This window comes from Oncorhynchus masou, chromosome 6, assembly GCF_036934945.1.
Source record: "Oncorhynchus masou masou isolate Uvic2021 chromosome 6, UVic_Omas_1.1, whole genome shotgun sequence".
Lineage (NCBI taxonomy): Eukaryota > Metazoa > Chordata > Actinopteri > Salmoniformes > Salmonidae > Oncorhynchus > Oncorhynchus masou.
In genome coordinates, this window is record NC_088217.1 from 62,848,512 (window position 1) to 62,871,393 (window position 22,882).

Genomic DNA, 22,882 nt, shown 5'->3' on the forward strand with positions numbered 1-22,882 from the left:
AACACAACGGACATAAATATTAGGAGAAAATATTTATATTCATGAAATCACAAGTGAAATATATTAAAACACAGCTTAGCCTTTTGTTAATCACCCTGTCATCTCAGATTTTGAAAATATGCTTTACAGCCAATGCAAGACAAGCATTTGTGTACGTTTATCGATAGCCTAGCATAGCATTATGCCTAGCTAGCAGCAGGCAACCTGGTCACGAAAATCAGAAAAACAATCAGATGTTTTCACTCACAAGACTCCCAGTTAGATCGCAAATGTTCATTTTTTCCAAAAAGATTATTTTTGTAGCTGAAATATCTCCGTTAGTTCTTCACGTTTGGCTAAGAAATCGACCGGAAATTGAGGTCACGACAACGGCGAAAAATATTCCAAATTAGCTCCATAATATCGACAGAAACATGGTAAACGTTGTTTATAATCAATCCTCAAGGTGTTTTTCAAATATCTATTCGATAATATATCAACCGGGACAGATGGCTTCTTAGTAGGAAAGAGAGAAACAATGGCCGCATTTGTCTCTTACGCACAAAACACTCTGCGAGACTCCAGCTGACCACTGACGCAATGTTGACGTTTAGGCTCATTTTTCAAAATAAAAGCCTGAAACTATGTATTGTGACACGAGACAATCTGGTTGATATCTCATTCACTGCTCAATAGGGACGCATAGGAACGCAGAGCTTTCTAAATAAGAGTCCCTTCCTGATTGGATTTTTCTCATGCTTTTGCCTGCAATATCAGTTCTGTTATACTCACAGACAATATTTTTACAGTTTTGGAAACTTTAGAGTGTTTTCCATCCCAAGCTGTCAATTATATGCATATTCTAGCATCTTGTCCTGACAAAATAGCCTGTTTACTTTGGGAACGTTATTTTTCCAAAAATGAAAATAGTGCCCCTAGATTCAACAGGTTTTAAATAGAACCTGGACCAGCTCAGGTGAAACACCTTCCCACTAACGAGATGGACCACATACTGACTAACGAGGTGACACCAATCAGTGCATCCTACGTGCTAACGAGCTAAAGTCCAACCTCAAAATATAAATGGAAAAACCAAAAGAATGTAACATCTTCCCCTTAGGACAACAAATATATTTTATATTTATGACTCAATTTATTAGGATTGTTAATACAATTGATTATAAACCGATTTATTATACTGTGTCCATGTGTATAAGCTACAAGTGCGTTGAAATGAAATAGTTTTCTTTTCAACTAAAACCAAGCTTATATTGTACGTCGGGCATAGTCTTATTTTCAACAACATTTTTCTAGGTGTGATATCCCCAATGTCACAGTTTAAACGTGTCCAAATCAATAGTCCAAATGCAGAAACAGTTTGGGGTAAAATTTATTATATACGCAAACATCTGCCACAATAATCATATAACTTAACAAGCATCTCATAAACTGCACAAGCGCCAGAAACGCTGTTGTTTTGACAAGTAGCAATAAATCACTGATATCAATTATGGGGGAAATCAGGTTGTTCGTCCTGTTGGTACTAAAACAAACACATGGAAATGGGAGATATCTTTTACCTCACTGGTTAGAGGACAAGCTGCAGAAGACAGTCAGCTACAATTTGGAGTGATACATTTAAATTTAGGGGTCGTTAAACAAAGGAACGCAACACTTATTTGTCATCACTCAGCGATATCATGTTGAAATCAATTGTGCCGAGAGGAGGTTGCACGTCCTGTTAAAACTAACAACTCAAAAACCACATGGAATCTGGGAATAATGTGTACATCCCTGGTTAGAGGACAACTTGTAGAAAACAGATCGCTACATTTTGAAGTGTTGCATTTTGATTCAAGTGGGTCACCAACGTGGTAAGTGTAACAACTCTTTTTTGTTAGTCACTTTTTGTTAAATCATATAAATAGTACTCTCAATTCAAAGCCTGGATTTTCACCCTGAGGCTAATATCATATCATGCTGAAATCAATAGAACAGGGGACAAACGTTTAGGCTTCTACATTGTGACATCATTAACATACTCCTACTACAATGTTAAAACATTCTACATTGTGACATTATTTCATTAATATCATGAAACAACTGCTTCATGTATTTTATGTTTAATCAGAGATCTTTATCAGAGTATCTCTTCCCCTGTGTGTGTCAGCTTGTGTATATTCAGGCTGTTTGGCCGAGTAAAAATCTTCCCACATTGACCACAGGTTTCTCTCCTGTGTGTGTTCTCTGGTGTATAGTTAGATAGCTAGAAGTAGAAAAAATCTTCCCACATTGATCAAAGCACGGATTTTCTTCTCTGTGTGTTCTATGGTGTATAGTTAGATAGCAAGAAGAAGAAATACTCTTCCAACATTGATTACAGCTATATGGTTTTTCTCCTGTGTGTGTTCTCCAGTGTTTTGTTAGAGAGCCAGATGTAGAAAAACTCTTCCCACACTGATTACAGCTATATGGTTTCACTCCTGTGTGTGTTCTCTGGTGTATCGTTAGATAGCTAGATTTAACAAAACTCTTCCCACATTGAGCACAGCCATATGGTTTCTCTCTTGTGTGATGTCTTTGATGTCTTCTCTGCCATGTCAGCATCATGTTGTTGTTGAGGCTCCCCAGTGTATCCACGATAGTCACATCTCTCTCTCCTGTGTAAACAACAAAGTCAGACAGATGTTTAAAGGCCCACAACAGCAGAAATCTACTGTTTATTTGAGGTACAATGTGATGCAAAGAGGGTACCCATGAAGTTGTACAACAATTGACATCTGTCAAATTATTTTACAATTGTCTTAAGACAGTCAAGACCTAAACAGTGTGCCAGACGACCTTTGGTCTCCAAAAAAGGCCCCTTTCTGTGTTTGCTAAAATTGCAGCACTAGGGGGCGATGTACACACAATTTGATTGCAGAAACATCTCCCTGCTAATGAGGAAACCACTAGTTATGGATATAGTACATCTGCCTGGAACAAAAATGATAGGAAAAGGTTTTAGTTTTCCACAATGTATTCTGAATATTACAGAACACTATCAGAGCAAGATCAGGACTGCTACTCAAGGAAACTCACATTAAGCTCTGTGTCTATTCACTAATTCACAACTGTGGGGGATAACTCAGTGGAGTTCTCAGGCTGACAGCAAAATAGCCTCCATTTCCAGGTTGCTTATGAGTGCATTTCACATTACTTTTGGATTATAACTAAGGCTCATTTGAATCTCCTGCTTAATATGTTTGTGTTATTGCTGCAAATCAACTACTTTATACTTAAAAAAACACTTCAACCAGTAAAATGCTCTTTGGCTAGCTTGAAACTGAGGGTTTGTACATTAAGTGTTTAACAAATTGTCCCATAACTTCACCTAACAATAACATAGGCCTACTGTAGGACCCATAACTTCACCGAACCACAATAACTACAGACATACTGGAACACGTGTGTGTTGTACAATAGCCTATCCATCAAGGAACAGTTCTCTACACATTATGAGCTAAGTAACTCTGTGTCCAAACAGACTAAAGGGACCCTACTGTAAATCAAGCAGACAATAACACATTATAAACATCAATTTGTTAGGGATGTTGGATCCAACATGGAGCACGGCATAACTGTCTTTAGCAGAGTAATGAATGAAGAAGCGCTTTGGTTGTTGTTGCGTGTCGTGATGTTTGTCATTTTACTGTCATTCAGAAAATGATTTCCTGGATCAGCTGATGATTGTTGAACATGTGACTATAACAAAACAGCTACAGTATTAAGTATTATGTGTAATTATTGAAAAACCACGTTAATGACAGTATCCATTTGGGTGTTGTCAATCAAGTTAAGGGGACTTTCGGTTAGAACCATTGGATTGAGCAAACTCTGAAATTATTTAGGATTTCTGTGCCCATGAAAACTGTTTTCCCAGCGTAACATAAGGAGACACTAAATGTTACGTAGTTAGAGAGCATTTCAGAGATCTGAATACGAGAAACTGTCCCACAGCAAGATCCCGTATTTAAGTTGAAGTTCATCATATGACAAGCTTAACGGTATGACTATAACTACTGTTCCCTGAAGGAGGGAAACAAGGAGGGAACTAGGTACAACAAACTATTAAATCTGTGCATCGCTGGAAGCCCCGCCTTCCACAGGTGATGAGCGTGAGGATGAATTTCTTCCTTCAATTTAATACCGCTCTTCACCATTCAAGGAAGGGGGGGGGGGAAACAGGTGTTGTACCTCGTTTCCCTCCTTCAGGGAACAGTAATTATAGTCATAAAGTTACACTCCCATTCAGTCGGTCAACTTCAGTGCAACATACTATGGGGAAATACAATCATTCCCCATGCTGACCCAATCGGATACTAAATGAAACGGCCCATGGCAGACCACCCAGACCTGACCCTACAAGATACGTTAGTTTTGTCAATTTATTCATTGTCTTTTGTTTGAAACCCTCCTGTCAATGTTGAGTAAAGATGCACACCTGATTACACATATAGAAGTAGGACTAGTCTACCTGGACTGAGCAGAAATGTAAGCCTATAAATATGCCCATTTGAAGATGTCTAATAGTATTTCTGATTGTCTTAACGCACTACCACTAATGAGATGTGGAGCTTCTCAAAGTATTTTTTTTTTCACCTCAAACAACAAAGTCTTATTAAAATCAATTGCAAATGACAATAGTTCCTCAAAGTATTTTCGTTAAAAAAAATTCAGCTCTCGCCCTTTTGATAACCACTTGGCACAAAAGGGAAAAATGTAATGCGCTGATCCATTGGAAATGTCATAAACTTACTGATTACTTCTTATCCCTTTCACAAATATCCAACAGCTGTGTCTGTCCCGAACTCACTAGGGCGGGAAACTGAGGGCCCAGAATATTTTATACAATGTTGCAAGCTTGCTATCTCCAGTTTCTGTCGACCCAGAAGATAGTTGATACGTTTCAAGTTCGTTGTAGACAGGTCATGCTAAGCTAATGTGATTTATTTTTAAATCAGGATATTTTCTACCTGCAGACTGCAATATTTTTATTTGTTTCCTTTATGTAGGCTATTTTTTAGTTGGCAATGGCAATAAAAGTTACTTTTAGATAGAATGTAGATGAAGCACAGACAAAGAATTTGAGATACTATTATAAATTAAATTAAACTGTTCCACGTGAAAATCATAACTGGCACGCATATTTGTATAAATTTGAAGATACATTGTCACTCCAAATGGAAAAGGTTGCCGACCGCTGGTATAGTTAATTACTAAAAACCTCAGGAACATAACGGCAAAATTTACGAAGTCCAGCAGCAGCGGGAGGAGGAGGGAAGACTTTTTCTGGATGCCCAGCTCCCTCAAGTAATTTGTGTGTCTTAATTATTTAATCAAACCGCGTGCTTAAAGCATCAGACAAGTTCAGTACATGTAGTTGATTTAATTAATACATGTGGGGTGTGATTATATATGAAAAAAATACACGTTATAAAATTCCAACCACTAGCTTGGTAGAAAGAAAAGACGACTCTTGGTTGACCAAGATTTTGTTTTAGTCGGGAACAGCCCAAGAACATACAGTGCATTCAGAAAGTTCAGACCGCTTCCCTTTTTCCACATTTTGTTAAATTACTTATTCTAAAATGGATTTAAAAAAATAATGCTCATGAAAAAGTGAAATGTTTAAGACTCAATATATTCAATTGAATGGACATGATTTGTAAAGGCACACAGCTATCTACAGTTAACAGTGCATGTCAGAGCAAAAAACAAGCTTTGAGGTCGAAGGAATTGTCCGTAGAGCTCAGATACAGTATTGTGTCGAGTCACAGATCTGGGGAAGGGTACCACAAAATGTCTGCAGCATTGAAGGTCCCCAAGAACACAGTGGCCTCCAACGTTCTTTAATGGAAGAAGTTTAGAACAACTAAGAGCTCCAGAGTTCCTCTGTGGAGAAGGGAGAACCTTCCAGAAGGACAACCATCTCTGCAGCACTCCACCAATCAGTCCTTTAGGGTAGAGAGGCCAGACGGAAGCCGCTCCTCAGTATAATGCACATGACAGCCTGCTTGGAGTTTATCAAAAAGGCACCCAAAGGACTCAGACCATGAAAAACAAGATTCTCTGGTCTGATGAAACCAAGATTGAACTCCTTGGCATGAATGCCAAGTCACAAATCTGTAGGAAACCTGGCACCATCCAGAAGGTGAAGCATGGTTGTGGTAGCATGATGCTGTGTGGATGTTTTTCAGCAGCAGGGACTGGGAGACTATTCAGGATCGAGGGAAAGATGAACAGAGCAAAGTGCAGAGAGATCCTTAATGAAAACCTGCCCCAGAGAGCACAGGACCTCAGACTAGGGCGAAGGTTCACCTTCCAACAGGACAAATACCCGAAGCACACAGCCCAGACAGCATAGGAGTGGCTTTGGGACAAGTCTCTGAATAACCTTGAGTTGCCCAGCCAGAGCCCGGACTTGAACCCAATCAAACATATCTGAAAATAGCCATGCAGTGACGCTCCCCATCCAACCTGATCCAATCCAATCCATTTTAGAATAAGACTTTAACGTAACAAAATGTGGAAGAAGTCAAGGGGTCTGAATACTTTCTGAATGCACTGTATACAGCAACACCTCCCCCATAAGCATTCCTGTCTTTTCTGTCGATGTTATATCCCTGTATTGCTACTGCTGAATCAAAGGAATTATTTCAGTGAGTTTCAGAGATTAACAGTACAATGTATTCCAAATTCAATAGGCAGGCAAGTAAACAAAAACATTTTCAAATAAAAACTAGTCCAGAAAATGTCAAAGTGTATGTAACGACTGTCAAATAGATTATCGACCAATCGCCTTCACATTGTCATGCTGTGACACGCAGTTCCTAAGCTAATTCTCACGAAAATCAATTTTTAAAGTCAGGGTATGCGTTGAGAAACATGCCTATTTTCTTTGAAAGTATGTAATGTCACGATTGCAAAGCTATACGATATTACAGAGAACAAGTTCATTATCTCACATCTCTGAAAATATTTGTATTAATGTACTTCTTGTTCACAGAGGGTAATTCATGCCAATGTTATTTTCTTTAAGCTGTTAATATGAATCAAAAGGAGTTTCCAATATCCTCATTTCTTAAAAAGTATTTCTGGTGATAGCAAGTGATACACAAGCTAGGTATATTGAAACATTGCCCTCCCATGGCAACATTTACCAGCCACCAGGTTGCAGAAGCTTTCAACCACATAAAAAATATTTGAAACCCAATTCTATTTTTGCCCAAAGTTAAGATTGAATAATTTCTAACTTAACATAATTCATGCTGGTTATTATTTTAGGCTATTTTCGTTTTGGAGTCAAAGGTAGCTTTCATTTTTTCAAACAGGTTTGTTATTTTATTTCAGTTTACTAAATAGTTTCCCCCTAATTACTTGTTCCATAATAAGCATGGAGGATTCCCCTATCAACCAGTCATAGGTACTGGTGACAAAGCGCCTCGTAACCTAGCTGGGAATGGGACAGACAGAACCCTTCTGTGGTAACAGACAGGGGCGATTTGTAATCAAATCTAATTCCCAGGAATGGGGTTCATATGAACTACAGAGACTGTGTGTGGGATAATAACATGGCCGTGTCCAACTCTGCTTGTTCCCTCGACTTCGCTACCAACCACCAATCTCCAACAGGGCCTTTAACCTGTATCACTAGACACCTCATAGTGAGCTACAGGTAGGAATCAGCAATGAATCCCAATAATGAGATACCTCTGGGGAGGGTTGTCAGCAACATTTAAAAAAAAGATGTACAGTGTTTTTTTGACAAACCGTTTTTTTTACAAGTGCGTCAAGACACCAACTTAGACGTTACCGTGAAATGCTTTATTTACAAGCCCTTAACCAAAAGTGCAGTTCAAGAAGAAGAAAAAGTTTACCAAGTAGACTAAAATTAAAAAAGTCATAATAAAAAGTAACACAATGAGAATAACAATAATGAGGCAATATACAGGGGGCACCGGAAGCGAGTCAGTGTGCGGGGGTACAGGCTAGTTGAGGTAATCTGTACATGATGGTGGGGGCGTAGTGACTATGCATAGGTAACAAACAACCGGCGAGTAGCAGCAGTGCACAAAAAGGAGGGGGTGGGGGGGTAAATGTAAATTGTCCGGTGGAGATTTTGTGAGCTTTCCTCTGACATCGCCTATTATATAGATCCTGGATGGCAGGAAGCTTGGCCACAATGATGTACTGGGCCATTCGCACTACCCTCTGTTGCGCCTTACGGTCAGATGCCGAGAAGTTGCCATACTAGGCAGTGATGCAACCGGTCAGTATCCTCTCGATGGTGCAGCTGTATTATCTTTTGAGGATCTGGTGACCCATTCCATATCTTTTCAGTCTCCTGAGGGGGAAAAGGTTTTGTTGTGCCCTCTTCATGACTGTCTTGGTATGTACCCACGTGGGTAACAAAAGATGAACTGAGGTCCACACTCCAGTCCAGTTGATGGTGGTAATGCACCTGAAAGTTGGTTGCTAACCGCCATATAAAGTCCAAAGAAGAAAAAGAAGCCTGAAGGAAGGAGAAATGACGAGAAACTAATTTGGTTTACCGTTTGGGGAGTCGCGACTGGTTACCTATTTTGATGTGATATGAAAGTATTATGTAAAATGATTTTGATGTGATATGAAAGTACAGTTGTGGCCAAACGTTTTGAGAATGACACAAATATACATTTTCACTAAGTCTGCTGCCTCAGTTTGTATGATGGCAATTTGCAAATGCTCCAGAATGTTATGAAGAGTGATCAGATGAATTGCAATTAATTGCAAAGTCCCCTCTTTGCCATGCAAATGAACTGAATCCCCCAAAATATTTCCACTGCATTTCAGCCCTTCCACAAAAGGACCAGCTGACATCATGTCAGTGATTCTCTCGTTAACACAGGTGTGAGTGTTGACGAGGACAAGGCTGGAGATCACTCTGTCATGCTGATTGAGTTTGAATAACAGACTGGAAGCTTCAAAAGGTGGTTGGTGCTTGGAATCATTGTTCTTCCTCTGTCAACATGGTTACCTGCGAGGAAACACATGCCGTCATCATTGCTTTGCACAAAAAGGGCTTCACAGGCAAGGATATTGCTGCCACTAAGACTGCACCTAAATTAACCATTTATCAGATCATCAAGAACTTCAAGGAGAGCGTTTCAATTGTTGTGAAGAAGGCTTCAGGGCCGTCATCATTGCTTTGCCCAAAAAGGGCTGCACAGGCAAGGATATTGCTGCCACTAAGATTGCACCTAAATCAACCATTTATCGGATCATCAAGAACTTCAAGGAGAGCGGTTCAATTGTTGTGAAGAAGGCTTCAGGGCACCCAAGAAAGTCCAGCAAGCGTCAGGACAATCTCCTAGAGCTGATTCAGCTGCGGAATTGTGGTACCACCAGTACAGAGCTTGCTCAGGAATGGCAGCAGGCAGGTGTGAGTGCATCTGCACGCACAGTGAGGTGAAGACTTTGGAGGATGGCCTGGTGTCAAGAAGGGCAGCAAAGATGCCACTTCTCTCCAGGAAAAACATCAGGGACAGACTGATATTCTGCAAAGTGTACAGGGATTGGACTGTTGAAGACTGGGGTAAAGTCATTGTCTCTGATGAATCCCCTTTCTGATTGTTTTGGGCATCCGTAAAAAAGCTTGACAATGTGAGTGCTACCATCAGTCCTGTGTCATTCCAACAGTAAAGCATCCTGAGACCATTCATGTGTGGAGTTGCTTCTCAGCCAAGGGAGTGGGCTCACTCACAATTTTGCCTAAGAACACAGCCATGAATAAAGAATAGTACCAACACAACCTCTGAGAGCAACTTCTCCCAACCATCCAGGAACAGTTTGGTGACCATCAATGCCTTTTCCAGCATGATGGAGCACCTTGCCATAAGGCAAAAGTGATAATATGTGGCTTGGGGAATGAAACATATATATTTTGGGTCCATGGCCAGGAAACTACCCAGACCTTAATCCCATTGAGAACTTGTTGTCAATCCTCGAGAGGTGGGTGGACAAACAAAAACCCACAAATTCTGACAAACTACAAGCATTGATTATTCAAGAATGGGCTGCCATCAGTCAGGATGTGGCCCAGGAGTTAATTTATAGCATGACAAGGCAGATTGCAGAGTTCTTGAAAAAGAAGGGTCAACAATGCAAATACTGACTCTTTGCATCAACTTCATGTAATTGTCAACAAAAGCCTTTGACACTTATGAAATGCTTGTAATTATACTTCAGTATACCATAGTAACATCTGAAAAAATATCTAAAGTCACTGAAGCAGCAAACTTTGTGGAAATTAATATTTGTGTCATTCTCAAAACTTTTGGCCACGACTGTATTATGTGAAATTATTTTGATGTGATATTTAAGTATTATGTGAATTTATGTTGATGTGATATGAAAGTAACGCAATTTATGTTTCTAGAAATGTATCGCAATTGAGAAATGCAACCATCCATGATATCAACATTATAGTTTTAACCATGTTTTGAGGATATACAGTGGTTGTTTATATTTACTGACAAACATTTGAGTAAAAAAAAGCTTATATTTTGAGGCATTCATCAGTGAATTCTTCAAGAAACAGATGGGCACATATCATTAATGTATAAGTTCCAAAATGGATGTAACAACTGCTGATTGCCCCTTTAAGACTACATATTGGGCTAATCTAATAGGAGATATTGAGGACTACAGTATTTCAGGCATTGTCATTGGATGCATTTGATCAATTGTTAATGTTTTGTTGATGGTCCACTCTTGATGTTCTACACGTTACAATGTGGCTTCAGAACAACATTAAAGTGTACAACCCCTTTACTGCATATTGGTTCAACTACTGCAGAGACGGTACTTACTGGTGTTAAACAGATCTCCAACATCCTCTTCTTCTTCCTCCTCTTTCAATGTGACAGTAATCTCCCCCTCCTCCTCCTCTTTCACTCCAAAAACGGCATCCTCCTCTTTCTCTTCCTCTTCTTATTTTACTGTACATCCTCAACCTCTACTTGATTTTGTATTGTAACAGCCTCCTCTTCCTCCTCCTCTTTGACGCGAGCTTCTTCCTCCGTCCAGCAGACCTCCTCTTCTTTATCAGGAGGAGAGCAGATTAGTGAACTCGTGGTCGGAGATGTTCTAAGCTAATTTAGCAAACCAGCTTGCTGACAAACAACGTAACTATATAATTAAATGGGCCAACAAGTACATACAACAGAAGTGTGCTTAATACACAGCGACTAATATAAACGAAAACAGTGTAAAGAACGTGAATGTTGTAGCTATATTTGCTAGAAAGCTACTGAGGTGTGTGACGAGCTGTTGTTGTTGAAGGAGTGTCCCGTCCACGAGATTATACGTCACACTGGCAGCGTCGCCTGAACCTAAAAGACGCATATCGCCATCTGCTGACTGGAGTGGGGAACGCAGTTGAGGAACCAAAAGTTAATTTTTCATTTATTTCATAAAGGTGTAATATTAAATTAAGTAGTTCAAAGAGAAGCATCTGTTGATTGATTCGTTTTTAATGAGTGAGAATTTAAAACCAACTTTACACCCACTACATATTTGCATTGAACCATACTTCTGACATGGATCATTTTGAACCCAGAGGCATAACTTTTTTCATTGCCAAAATGTGGTTTATTCAATTCTTCAATTTTTCATGACTTTGTCAACTTGTTCTTAATAATACATCTAAATCATGGTTTAGTGTTTCTGTATCAATATGGACTTTTAACAAATTAAAATCCTTTGGAGTCATTTTCACCCCAGCCAAAAGCAACTTTGATAATTAGGATGTTTATTTCAAATCAAAATCACATTTTATTGGTCACATACACTTGTTTAGCAAATGTTATTGGGGGGGAAGCAAAATGCTTGTTTCTAACTCCGACAGTGCAGTAATATCTAACAAGTAATATCTGACCATTTCACAACATATACCCAATACACACAAATCTAAGTATTTGGATCTAGGATTCTCTGTAGACATGATCCATCCCACCAGAGGGTGGAGGGGCACCTGAATCAGTGGTTTTGACCAGATAGACACCTGCAGACACACAGTATAGTGCCTCCCATGTACTCTCCTAAGATTGGACTTTTCTATACCACCTATCACATGACTGTGTACAAAACTGTCAATGGTAGAAAACTCTGCCAGCAATATACAGTGCATTTGTAAAGTATTCAGACCCTTTGTATATGTATATAAGGAACAGACTTGGTCTATACTGCTTCTACATGGTGTAACAATACATCATGTAGATGTATATAATGAACAGACTAGGTCTATACTGCTCCTATATGGTGTAACAATACATCATGTAGATGTACACTACCGTTCAAAAGTTTGAGGTCACTTAGAAATGTCCTTATTTTTCAAAGAAAAACATTTTTTTTGTAAACAGTGTGTGGGCCTTCTTGTTCTTTAACAAGGCTTTTGTAAATAGTGTTTTTGCATGCAGAAATTCAACCAACCATGAAGGCCTGATTCACGCAGTCTCTGAACAGTTGATGTTGAGATGTGTCTGTTACTCTGTGAAGCATTTATTTGGGCTGCCATCTGAGGTGCAGTTAACTCTAATGAATGTATCTTCTGCTGCAGAGGTAACTCTGGGTCTTCCTTTCCTGTGGCAGTCCTCATGAGAGGCACCCATACCTTGTCACAACACATCTGATTGGCTCAAACGCATTAAGAAGGAAAGGAATTCCACAAATTAATATTTCACTAGGCACACCTGTTAATTGAAGTGGATTCCAGGTGACTACCTCATGAAGCTGGTTGAGAGAATGCCAAGAGTGTGCAAAGCTGTCATCAAGGCAAAGGGTGACTGCTTTGAAGAATCTCAAATATAAAATATATTTAGATTTGTTTAACCTTTTTTGGTTACTACATGATACAATATGTGTTATTTCATAGTTTTTGATGTCTTCACTATTATTCTACAATGTAGAAAAAAGTCAAATAAAAACCATTGAATGAGTAGGTGTGTCCAAACTTTTGACTGGTACTGTATGTAAATGTAATATTTCAATTGTTGTTTTTGTTACATTTGAAAAACCTGTTTTTGCTTTATCATTATGGGTTATTGTGTTGAAGGGAAGCCTAGTGGTTAGAGTGTTTGACTAGTAACCGAAAGGTTGCAAGTTCAAATCCTCGAGCTGACAAAGTACAAATCTGTCGTTCTGCCCCTGAACAGGCAGTTAACCCACTGTTCCTAGGCCGTCATTGAAAATAATAATTTGTCCTTAACTAAAGTGCCAAGAGATTTAAAAATGTAACTTCATTACACCTTTACACTGGCTTACAAACTCAGTAACACAGAGTATATATTCCATATGACGTTTAGAAATACTGCATTGTGGGTAGTTTAGAAGAATTCCCGAAATGTAATAACGCAAAAAAAAACTGTTTGTACTTATAGGAAACCATATCGTGACAACAACTAGGTTATTAAGTATTTAAACACACTGTTGAGTAAAAACACATGCTCCCTACACTAACTTTTTGTCTGAAAATAAATTATACATTTTACACAACTGCGTTACCCACTCCAGTCAGCAGATGGCGATCTGGGAATTTAAGGCAATGCTGTTGGTGTGACGTATAATCTAGTGGACGGAACGCTTCTTTCAACAGCAGTAACAGTTACTCAGCCAACTCGGTAGCTTTCTAGACAAAAGAACCAAACCAATAAAGCGCTTTAGACGCTTCATAGTATATTCGCCACTGTGTTTTAAACACACTTCTGTCGTGTAACGTAGTTCGTTATCCGTTTTCATTTAATATTTACGGTGTTGTTGTTATTAGTCAGCTAGCGGGCTGGTTAGGTTAGCATAGCTAGCTAACATCCCCAACCATGAGTTCACTAAGCTACTCTCCTCCTGCTGAAGAAGAGAAGGTGTGCTGGACGGAGAAAGAGGGTATGTGGCTGAACGTTGTTGTGAAAGAGGAAGAGGAGGATATCACAATACAAAAACAAGTAGAGGGTGAGGTTGTTACAGTGAAAGATGAAGAGATAGACGTTTCAGTGAAAGAAGAGGAAGACGTGTTCAGAGTGAAAGAGGAGGATGTTACAGTGAAAGAAGAGGAAGAGGCATGTTTCGGAGTGAAAGAGGAGGATGGGGAGATTACTGTCACATTGGAAGAAGAAGAGGATGAAACTGGATATCTGGGCCCGGTTTCCCAAAGGCATGTTATGGCATCCAATGGTTCTAACTTTGACCGGGCCCTGGTTAACACTAGTAAGTACTGTCTTAAATACAGAGGCACAAACTCTGCAGTTGTTGAACTGATGTTTGGTGTTAAAGGGGAAATATGCAATAGCTACATCCATATTTAGACTTTAATGTGTTTATTTATAGCCATTGATTCTTGAAAAATATAACACATGCCTCATGAGCTTATTAGTTAAACTGTCCTACCACATCAGAACCCAAAATAAGCTTTTTTTTACTACAATAAGCGTTTTTTACTCCAATGTTTAGAAATAATGTAAATCAACCACTGTATAGCATCAAAATATGGTTAAAACTATGTTGAAATCATGGATGGTCAGTCCTTGCATCCGTAGGACTGTCTATGAATTTGAGAGTCGTTAAATTTCTCCAGTCCCATCATCATCTTATTACCAAAAGAGTGGTGGAATTACAGCTTTGTTATTGTTTGAACTGCAGATTGGTTGATTGTGGCCTTTTTTAAAGGGACAACCTGGGTTTTAAACAGCAACAAAATGGCTGCCCAGAGACTTGGTTTGGTAAACAGCTGAGGGATGGGGGTAGGAGAAGTGTAACTACTCTCAAATTCGTAGAGAAAGCTATTGTAGAAAGGTATTGTTTGGGACGTGAGTGTCCCACCTCTTAACAACCAGTGAAACTGCAGGGCGCCAAATTAAAAACAACAGAAATCCCATAATTAAAATGCCTCAAACATATAAATATTTTACACCATTTTAAAGATCAAATTCTCGTTAATCCAACCACAGTGTCCGATTTCAAAAACGCTTTTCGGCGAAAGCAGAACATACCATTATGTCAGAGCCAAGTCACAGAAAGCATTCAGCCATTTTCCAACCAAAGAGTGGAGTCATAAAAAGCAGAAATATAGATAAAATTAATCTCTAACCTTTGATCTTCATCAGATGACACTCACACACTCATACAACATGTATGTTTTGTTCGGGAAGTTCATATTCATATCCACAAATCTGAGTTTACATTGGCGCGTTACGTTCAGTAGTCCGGTGATTTTTGCAGAGAGCCACATCAAGTTACAGAAATGATCATAATAAATGTTGATGAAAATACAAGTATTATGCATGGAATTATAGATGCACTTCTCCTTAATGCAACCGCTATGTCAGATTATTTTTAAACTTTCCCGAAAAGCACAATCTCAGTACGGCGCTCAGACGACAAAAATCAAGCCAAACAGATTTCCGCCATGTTGGAGTCAACAGATTTCAGAATTGCATGATAAATATTCACTTACCTTTGATGATCTTCATCAGAATGCACTCCCAGGAATCCCGAGTCCACAATAAATGCTTGTTCTGTTCGATAATGATCATTTATGTCAAAATAGCTCCTTTTGTTGGGGCGTTCTGTCCAGTAATCCACATTCATGACGCGCATTCACTCGGAGCAGACGAAAAGTCAAAAAAAGTTCCGTTACAGTCCGTAGCAACATGTCAAACAATGTTTAGAATCAATCTTTAGGGTGTTTTTAACATAAATCTTCATTAATGTTCCAACCAGACAATTAAATTGTCTGTACAAATGAAGTGGAACATAGCTACCTTTCACTTGAGCGAGCCAGACCGAGAATGTGGCACTCTGCCAGACAGCTCATTCAAAGAGCCCTTATGAGCCCCTCCTTTAGAGTAGAATTCTCAAAACAGTTTCTAAATACTGTTGATATCTAGTGGAAGCTTTGGGAAACATAACTAATATCCCACTGTATCTTCAATAGGGGCTGAGTTGAAAAACTACAAACCTCAGATTTCCCACTTCCTGTTTGGATTTCTTCTCAGGTTTTTTCCTGCCATATGAGTTCTGTTATACTCACAGACATCATTGAAACAGTTTTAGAAACCTGTGTTTTCTATCCAAATTTTCTAATTATATGCATATTCTAGCTTTTATGGCTGAGTAGTAGGCAGCTTAATTTGGGCATGTTTTTCATCCAAAATTCCCAATACTGTCCCCTACCCCAAAGAAGTTAAGGTTTTGGCTTGACAGTCGCTGGACCAGGTTTGAGTCCAGCGCAGGGCTACCCCCTGAATTCACTACACTATGAATACAAGGACTGGCCGTCCATGAGGTCAAAATTATAGTTTTAACAAGATTTAGAGGCTATACAGTGCTTGTTTACAAACAGTGGCGTTATACAAGATTATGTTTTAGTTTCTGATGGGGTAATACAGTTGAAACATTTGAGGCATTTATAAGTTGTACTTTTCAATAATCAATGGTTATATAGTAAATGGGTCTTTCTATAACTGCCAGTGTAGATTCCTGTGGGGGTCAAATTGTTAGAGCTGTTGATTAGTCATTAGCTGTGTTAGAATACTCATACTAACTGCTATTGGTGATGTTAATTGAGTATTTAGTATGCTTATTGGTCATAGTATGATGTTTAGCATGCCAGAAGTTCCCGGATGTTGTTCTCAATTCACCATAATATGACGTAAACACGCAGTACGTTAGGGCCCATAATGCAATTCTTCAGGAAATGGGTGTGGCTTCACATCGTTTTCAGATTTGAAGAAAATGGCGGAACATATTCAGCCGAAGTCCAACGAGAACCGATACAAATTCATTGTTTTAACTAATTATAACAAATGTTAAGAAAATGTTGAGCAATGAAATAAAGTAATGACTTTTCAAATAAGTTACCTTACACGTTATTTTGGCTGACAATTTGTTAGCATTGTATTACAGCAGTATGCACCGGTATGTTAACTCGCTACCTAACGTTAGTTGGCTACTTATACATCAAACTTGCCAGTATATTAACTATATTCTATCTAACTAACTACCCAACGTTTATTGGCTTGATTATTCCTGTCATTCTTAGCTAAATGGAAGTATAGTCGTTGTGCTTTCTCAATGGACATTCGGATGCTTTCATAAATCCTCTCTGGCTCTCTACTCTGATTTCAGAGCTCTCTCGTCTGAGTACCAGAGAGCAGAATAGTGGATTTACTAGCGCTCAACACCCGTTCAATATGTTCAGGTGTCAGTAAACGAAGGCAAAAAAAAAAACGTTATTTAAATGTTTTCCAGCAGCACAGTTAGTCACTCTGGATGACATGAAAACTCCCTAACCAGCTCTGCTAGGGCGAGTAAAATGGTCAGAGTCTCATTTGTGTCTGGAAGTAGCCAGGTCAGAACGGTCAAATCAACCCAACTCCTCGGCCGGAGCGGCCAGTGGCCCCGAGAGAGAAACGGGATGAATTTATAAACAGACAATCTGACAACGGTCTGAATTTATGAAGCACTCTGGTATTCAAGATTGAATTTAAATAAACACAAGCTGAAATTGTAAAATGTCTAACTAGTAATGTGTTAAGCTAACTAGCGAGCAAGAGGTTGCAATGCAACATAATGAACTTCCGGTAGACAGGAGAAGAGCGCTCAACTGAAAGGCCGGTTACATTATGTAGGGTAAGGTTCGGTTACAGTATACTACAATTAACTAATACAGTGCCTTGCGAAAGTATTCGGCCCCCTTGAACTTTGCGACCGTTTGCCACATTTCAGGCTTCAAACATAAAGATATAAAACTGTATTTTTTTGTGAAGAATCAACAACAAGTGGGACACAATCATGAAGTGGAACGACATTTATTGGATATTTCAAACCTTTTTAACAAATCAAAAACTGAAAGGTTGGGCGTGCAAAATTATTCAGCCTCTTTATTTTCAGTGCAGCAAACTCTCTCCAGAAGTTCAGTGAGGATCTCTGAATGATCCAATGTTGACCTAAATGACTAATGATGATAAATACAATCCACCTGTGTGTAATCAAGTCTCCGTATAAATGCACCTGCACTGTGATAGTCACAGAGGTCCGTTAAAAGCGCAGAGAGCATCATGAAGAACAAGGAACACACCAGACAGGTCCGAGATACTGTTGTGAAGAAGTTTAAAGCCGGATTTGGATACAAAAAGATTTCCCAAGCTTTAAACATCCCAAGGAGCACTGTGCAAGCGATAATATTGAAATGGAAGGAGTATCAGACCACTGCAAATCTACCAAGACCTGGCCGTCCCTCTAAACTTTCAGCTCATACAAGGAGAAGACTGATCAGAGATGCAGCCAAGAGGCCCATGATCAGTCTGGATGAACTGCAGAGATCTACAGCTGAGGTGGGAGACTCTGTTCATAGGACAACAATCAGTCGTATATTGCACAAATCTGGCCTTTATGGAAGAGTGGCAAGAAGAAAGCCATTTCGTAAAGATATCCATAAAAAGTGTCGTTTAAAGTTTGCCACAAGCCACCTGGGAGACACACCAAACATGTGGAAGGTGCTCTGGTCAGATGAAACCAAAATTGAATTTTTTGGCAACAATGCAAAATGTTATGTTTGGCGTAAAAGCAACACAGCTCATCACCCTTAACACACCATACCCACCGTCAAACATGGTGGTGGCAGCATCATGGTTTGGTCCTGCTTTTCTTCAGCAGAGACAGGGAAGATGGTTAAAATTGATGGGAAGATGGATGGAGCCAAATACAGGACCATTCTGGAAGAAAACCTGATGGAGTCTGCAAAAGACCTGAGACTGGGACGGAGATTTGTCTTCCAACAAGACAATGATCCAAAACATAAAGCAAAATCTACAATGGAATGGTTCAAAAATAAATTGGTGGCTGACTAAATACTTTTTTTGCCCCACTGTAAGCAACCTGGAAATGGATGCTATATTTGCTGTCAGCCTACGAGAACTCGCCTGAGTTTTTCCCCATGGTGGTGAACTAGTGAATAGACACAGAGCTTAATGTGAGTTTCCTTGAGTAGCACTCCTGATCTTATGCTGATTGTGCTCTTTAATATTCAGAATACATTGTGAAAAACAAATCTTCGCTCACCATTTTTGCTCCAACCAGATATACTACATCCATAACCAGCAGTTTCCTCATTAGCAGGGAGGAGTTTTTACAACCAAATATACTACATCCATAACTTGCTGTTTCCTCATTAGCAGGGAGGAGTTTCTGCTACCAAATTGCGTGTGCATCGCCCTCATGCCGCAATTTTAGCAAACACGTCTTCTGGCACACTGCTTAGGGGTTCAGGAATACTACAAAGTAATAACTTGTTTCTAATTAATACTAATATGAAAACAAGACAAAATTTGACTTGTTGCTAACTTGACTGTCTTAATTGTCAAATCATTTATGCTATGGGCATAACCTTTTACCTCAAATAAACAGTGGATTTCTGCTGTTGTGGGCCTTCAAAACTTCTTCAGGCTTGGGGGCACTATTTTCACATCCGGATGAAATGTGTGCCCAAAGTAAACTGCCTGCTACTCAGGCCCAGAAGCTAGGATATGCATAGTATTAGTAGATGTGGATAGGAAACACTCTGAAGGTTCTAAAACTGTTTGAATGATGTCTGTGAGTATAACAGAAATTATTTGGCAGGCAAAACCCAGAGGGCAAACCATCCAGGATTGTTTTGGGGGGTTCACTCTCTTCTCAATGGAAATCTAGAATTCTAAGGCAGTTGGTTGCAGTTCCTATCACTTCCACTAGATATCAAAAGTCTAGAAATTGGTTGATGTTTTTCCTTTGAGAAATGAAGAAGTAGCCCTGTTCCGAACGAGGGTGAAGTGTACTGTTGTGGTTGAGGCGCGCGACCTAAAAGCTCCACTTTGTTTTCCTCGGGTATTGAACACAGTTTATTCCGTCTTAAATTGTATTGATTATTTACATTTAAAAATACCTAAAGTTGGATTAGGAAAGTTATTTGAAATGTTTGGATCATGTTTACAGGTAACTTATTAGATCATGTGTAGTCATGTTGGAACCGGTGTATTTCTGAATCAAACGCGCCAAATAAATGGACATTTTGGATATATAATGACAGAATTCATCGATGGACATGTTGGAGTGCCAACCGAAGAAGATCTTCAAAGGTAAGGCATGAATTATATGTTATTTCTGACTTTTGTGTTGTGCCTGGCAGGATGAATTATGATTTTCATGTGTGTGTTTGATGGGGTGCTATCCTCAGATAATAGCATGGTTTGCTTTCGCCGTAAAGCCTTTTTGAAATCTGATACTGTGTCCGGATTAACAAGACGTTCATATTTAAACCCATGTATAACACTTGTATGATTTATTTATTATTATGAGTATTTCTGTTTTTGAATTTGGCGCTCTGCTATTTCACTGGGTGTTGTCAAATAACGGAATTGGGGCGGGAAGGGATCACTAACCATCTGTCTGACTTTGTCGTTCACATAGGAGAGAGACGGGACTATCGTGGATCCTCTGGGGAACCTCAACAACATCATAATGCTGAGGAGGCAGAGAAGAGTCTCTCCGGATCAGAACTCCTCAAGAAACACCAGCAGAGACCCACAGGGAAGAAATCCAACTGCTGCTCTGAATGTGGGAAGAGATTCAACTCTAAAGTAGACCTTAAAATACATCAAAGAATTCACACAGGAGAGAAATCTTTTGGCTGTGATCAATGTGGGAAGACATTTATTCGGCTACAAACCCTGAAATCACACCAGAGAATACACACTGGAGAGAAACCTTATGGCTGTGATCAATGTGGGAAGAGTTATACTCAGCTAATCAGCCTGATAGTACACCAGCGGACACACACAGGAGAGAAACCTTATTGCTGTAATCAATGTGAGAAGAGTTTTACGACATCTAGCTATTTAACTATACACAAGAGAACACACACAGGAGAGAAACCATTTAGCTGTGATCAATGTGGGAAGAGTTTTACTCAGCTAAACAATCTGATAGTACATCAGCGGACACACACAGGAGAGAAACCTTATAGCTGTGATCAATGCGGGAAGAGTTTTACTCAGCTAAACAACCTGACAGTACACCAGCGGACACACACAGGAGCGAAATCTTATGGTTGTGATCAATGTGGAAAGAGTTTTACTGCGTCAAGCTCCTTGATCGTCCACCAGATAACACACACAGGAGAGAAATCTTATAGTTGTAATCTATGTGGGAAGAGTTTTACTAGGTCGAGCTGTCTAACTTTACACCAGAGAACACACACAGGAGAGAAACCTTTTAGCTGTAATCAATGTGGGAAGAGTTTTACTAGGTCTAGCTGTCTAACTATACACCAGAGAACACACACAGGAGAGAAACCTTTTAGCTGTGATCAATGTGGGAAGAGTTTTACTACATCTAGCCAGCTGACATTACACCTGAGAACACACACAGGAGAGAAACCTTATAGCTGCGATCAATGTGGGAAGAGTTTTACTACATCTAGCCAGCTGACTTTACACCTGAGAACACACACAGGAGAGAAACCTTATAACTGTGATCAATGTGGGAAGAGTTTTACTCGGTCAAACAGCCTGATGTCACACCAGAGAATACACACTGGAGAGTTACCTTATAGCTGTGATCAATGTGACCAGAGATACCTTGATAAAAGATCTCTGATTAAACATCAGAAAATACATGCATGAATGAGTTGTTTCATGATATCAATGAAATGTCACAATGTAGAATGATTTAACATTGTAGTAGGAGTATTTCAATAAACTCACAACATTTCAACAGCATATACAACCTGATTTCCCCCAAACTCGATTTCAGTGATGTATTGCTACTTGTCAAAACAGCAGCATTTCTGGTGCTTGTGCAGTTTATAAGGAGCTTGTTTAAAAGTAATATGTTTATTGTGGCAGATGTTTGTGTATACATAGCACTTTTTATATTTAGGTTTTCAATATATCACAACTGTCTCTGCATAATATTGGTTATTGATTTCGACACGTTAAAGCTGGGGCCATCCCACCTATCAAAATGTAATTGAAAAGAAGACTGCCCGACTTCCAAACACATTTGGTTTTAGTCTTTTTGGGTCATTTTTTCTATTACTTGAAAAAACTTTTTTTCAACGTACTTGCAGCCTATTCACATGGACACAGTATAATAAATTAGTCTATACATAATTTTATTAACAATGTGACATCACTCCAGTATTTCTTGACAACATTCAAGTGCTAATGGTCTTTATTCCACTACTGAAGAAGCATGTCTCAAATCACCTCATATTTCCTCATAACATCCAGCCTGACAAAATATACATGTTTTATTATTCCATGCCTCACCACAAAGTGAATTATTGCCAACACATATTAACAAAGGGGTGTACATTTAGTTTTGATATTTCATATTTACAATTCATGTAACATTTAGTAATCGTAATTATTTATGCAACCAACTGACAATTTTGAGGTGCAATTACATTGACATTGTTGCCCTGCTTTTAAAATATCAGGGTTTATTCTCAGATGTGCCAAACCAAATGTACTAGAGCATGACATTGGGGACTGGGCCCCGATCCAACAGCGTACCTATCGAGTGAACCCTGAAAAGAGAGACAAGCTCTGCATTGAGATGGAAAGTTAATACAGATATTGCAAAAGTTTATACTTGAAATCAGACTGTCTGTGGTAAGGACAACTTGGTTGCTGATTGTCTCTGGGGTTGTCAGTCAAAATGTCCGTCAAAAATATTTGTTTTGCATTGAGCCAGTGCGTTACCATGGATCACAATTTATTTTTGACACTTTTTTCCATATTGGACATGGGTTTTATCTCTTATTCTTTCCTGTATTTTAGGGGGACGAGAG

The 22,882-nt window shown here is 39.2% G+C and overlaps 1 protein-coding gene and 1 long non-coding RNA gene across 2 annotated transcripts; one reads left to right on the forward strand and one right to left on the reverse strand.

Moving 5' to 3' along the window:
* Window positions 1–1,353: 1,353 nt before the first annotated feature.
* LOC135542413 (uncharacterized) lies at window positions 1,354–11,345 on the reverse strand. The gene is made up of 2 exons (XR_010456068.1): window positions 10,872–11,345; window positions 1,354–2,639 (listed from the first exon to the last, which is right to left on the reverse strand). It is a non-coding gene; the product is annotated as an uncharacterized LOC135542413 (long non-coding RNA).
* Window positions 11,346–13,642: 2,297 nt separating this feature from the next.
* LOC135542382 (zinc finger protein OZF-like) lies at window positions 13,643–22,479 on the forward strand. Its single transcript, XM_064969308.1, has 2 exons — window positions 13,643–14,259; window positions 20,497–22,479. The coding sequence occupies exons 1-2, from the start codon at window positions 13,875–13,877 to the stop codon at window positions 21,708–21,710; spliced, it is 1,599 nt and encodes a 532-aa protein (XP_064825380.1). The 5' UTR covers window positions 13,643–13,874; the 3' UTR covers window positions 21,711–22,479.
* The last annotated feature ends 403 nt before the right edge of the window (window positions 22,480–22,882 follow it).

Bases quoted from the DNA above. Each gene is read 5' to 3' on its own strand.
- LOC135542382 (XM_064969308.1), top strand. From the start codon at position 13,875: ATGAGTTCACTAAGCTACTCTCCTCCTGCTGAAGAAGAGAAGGTGTGC. The intron at 14,260-20,496 runs GTAAGTACTGTC...TCGTTCACATAG, and splicing joins CCGGGCCCTGGTTAACACTA to GAGAGAGACGGGACTATCGT.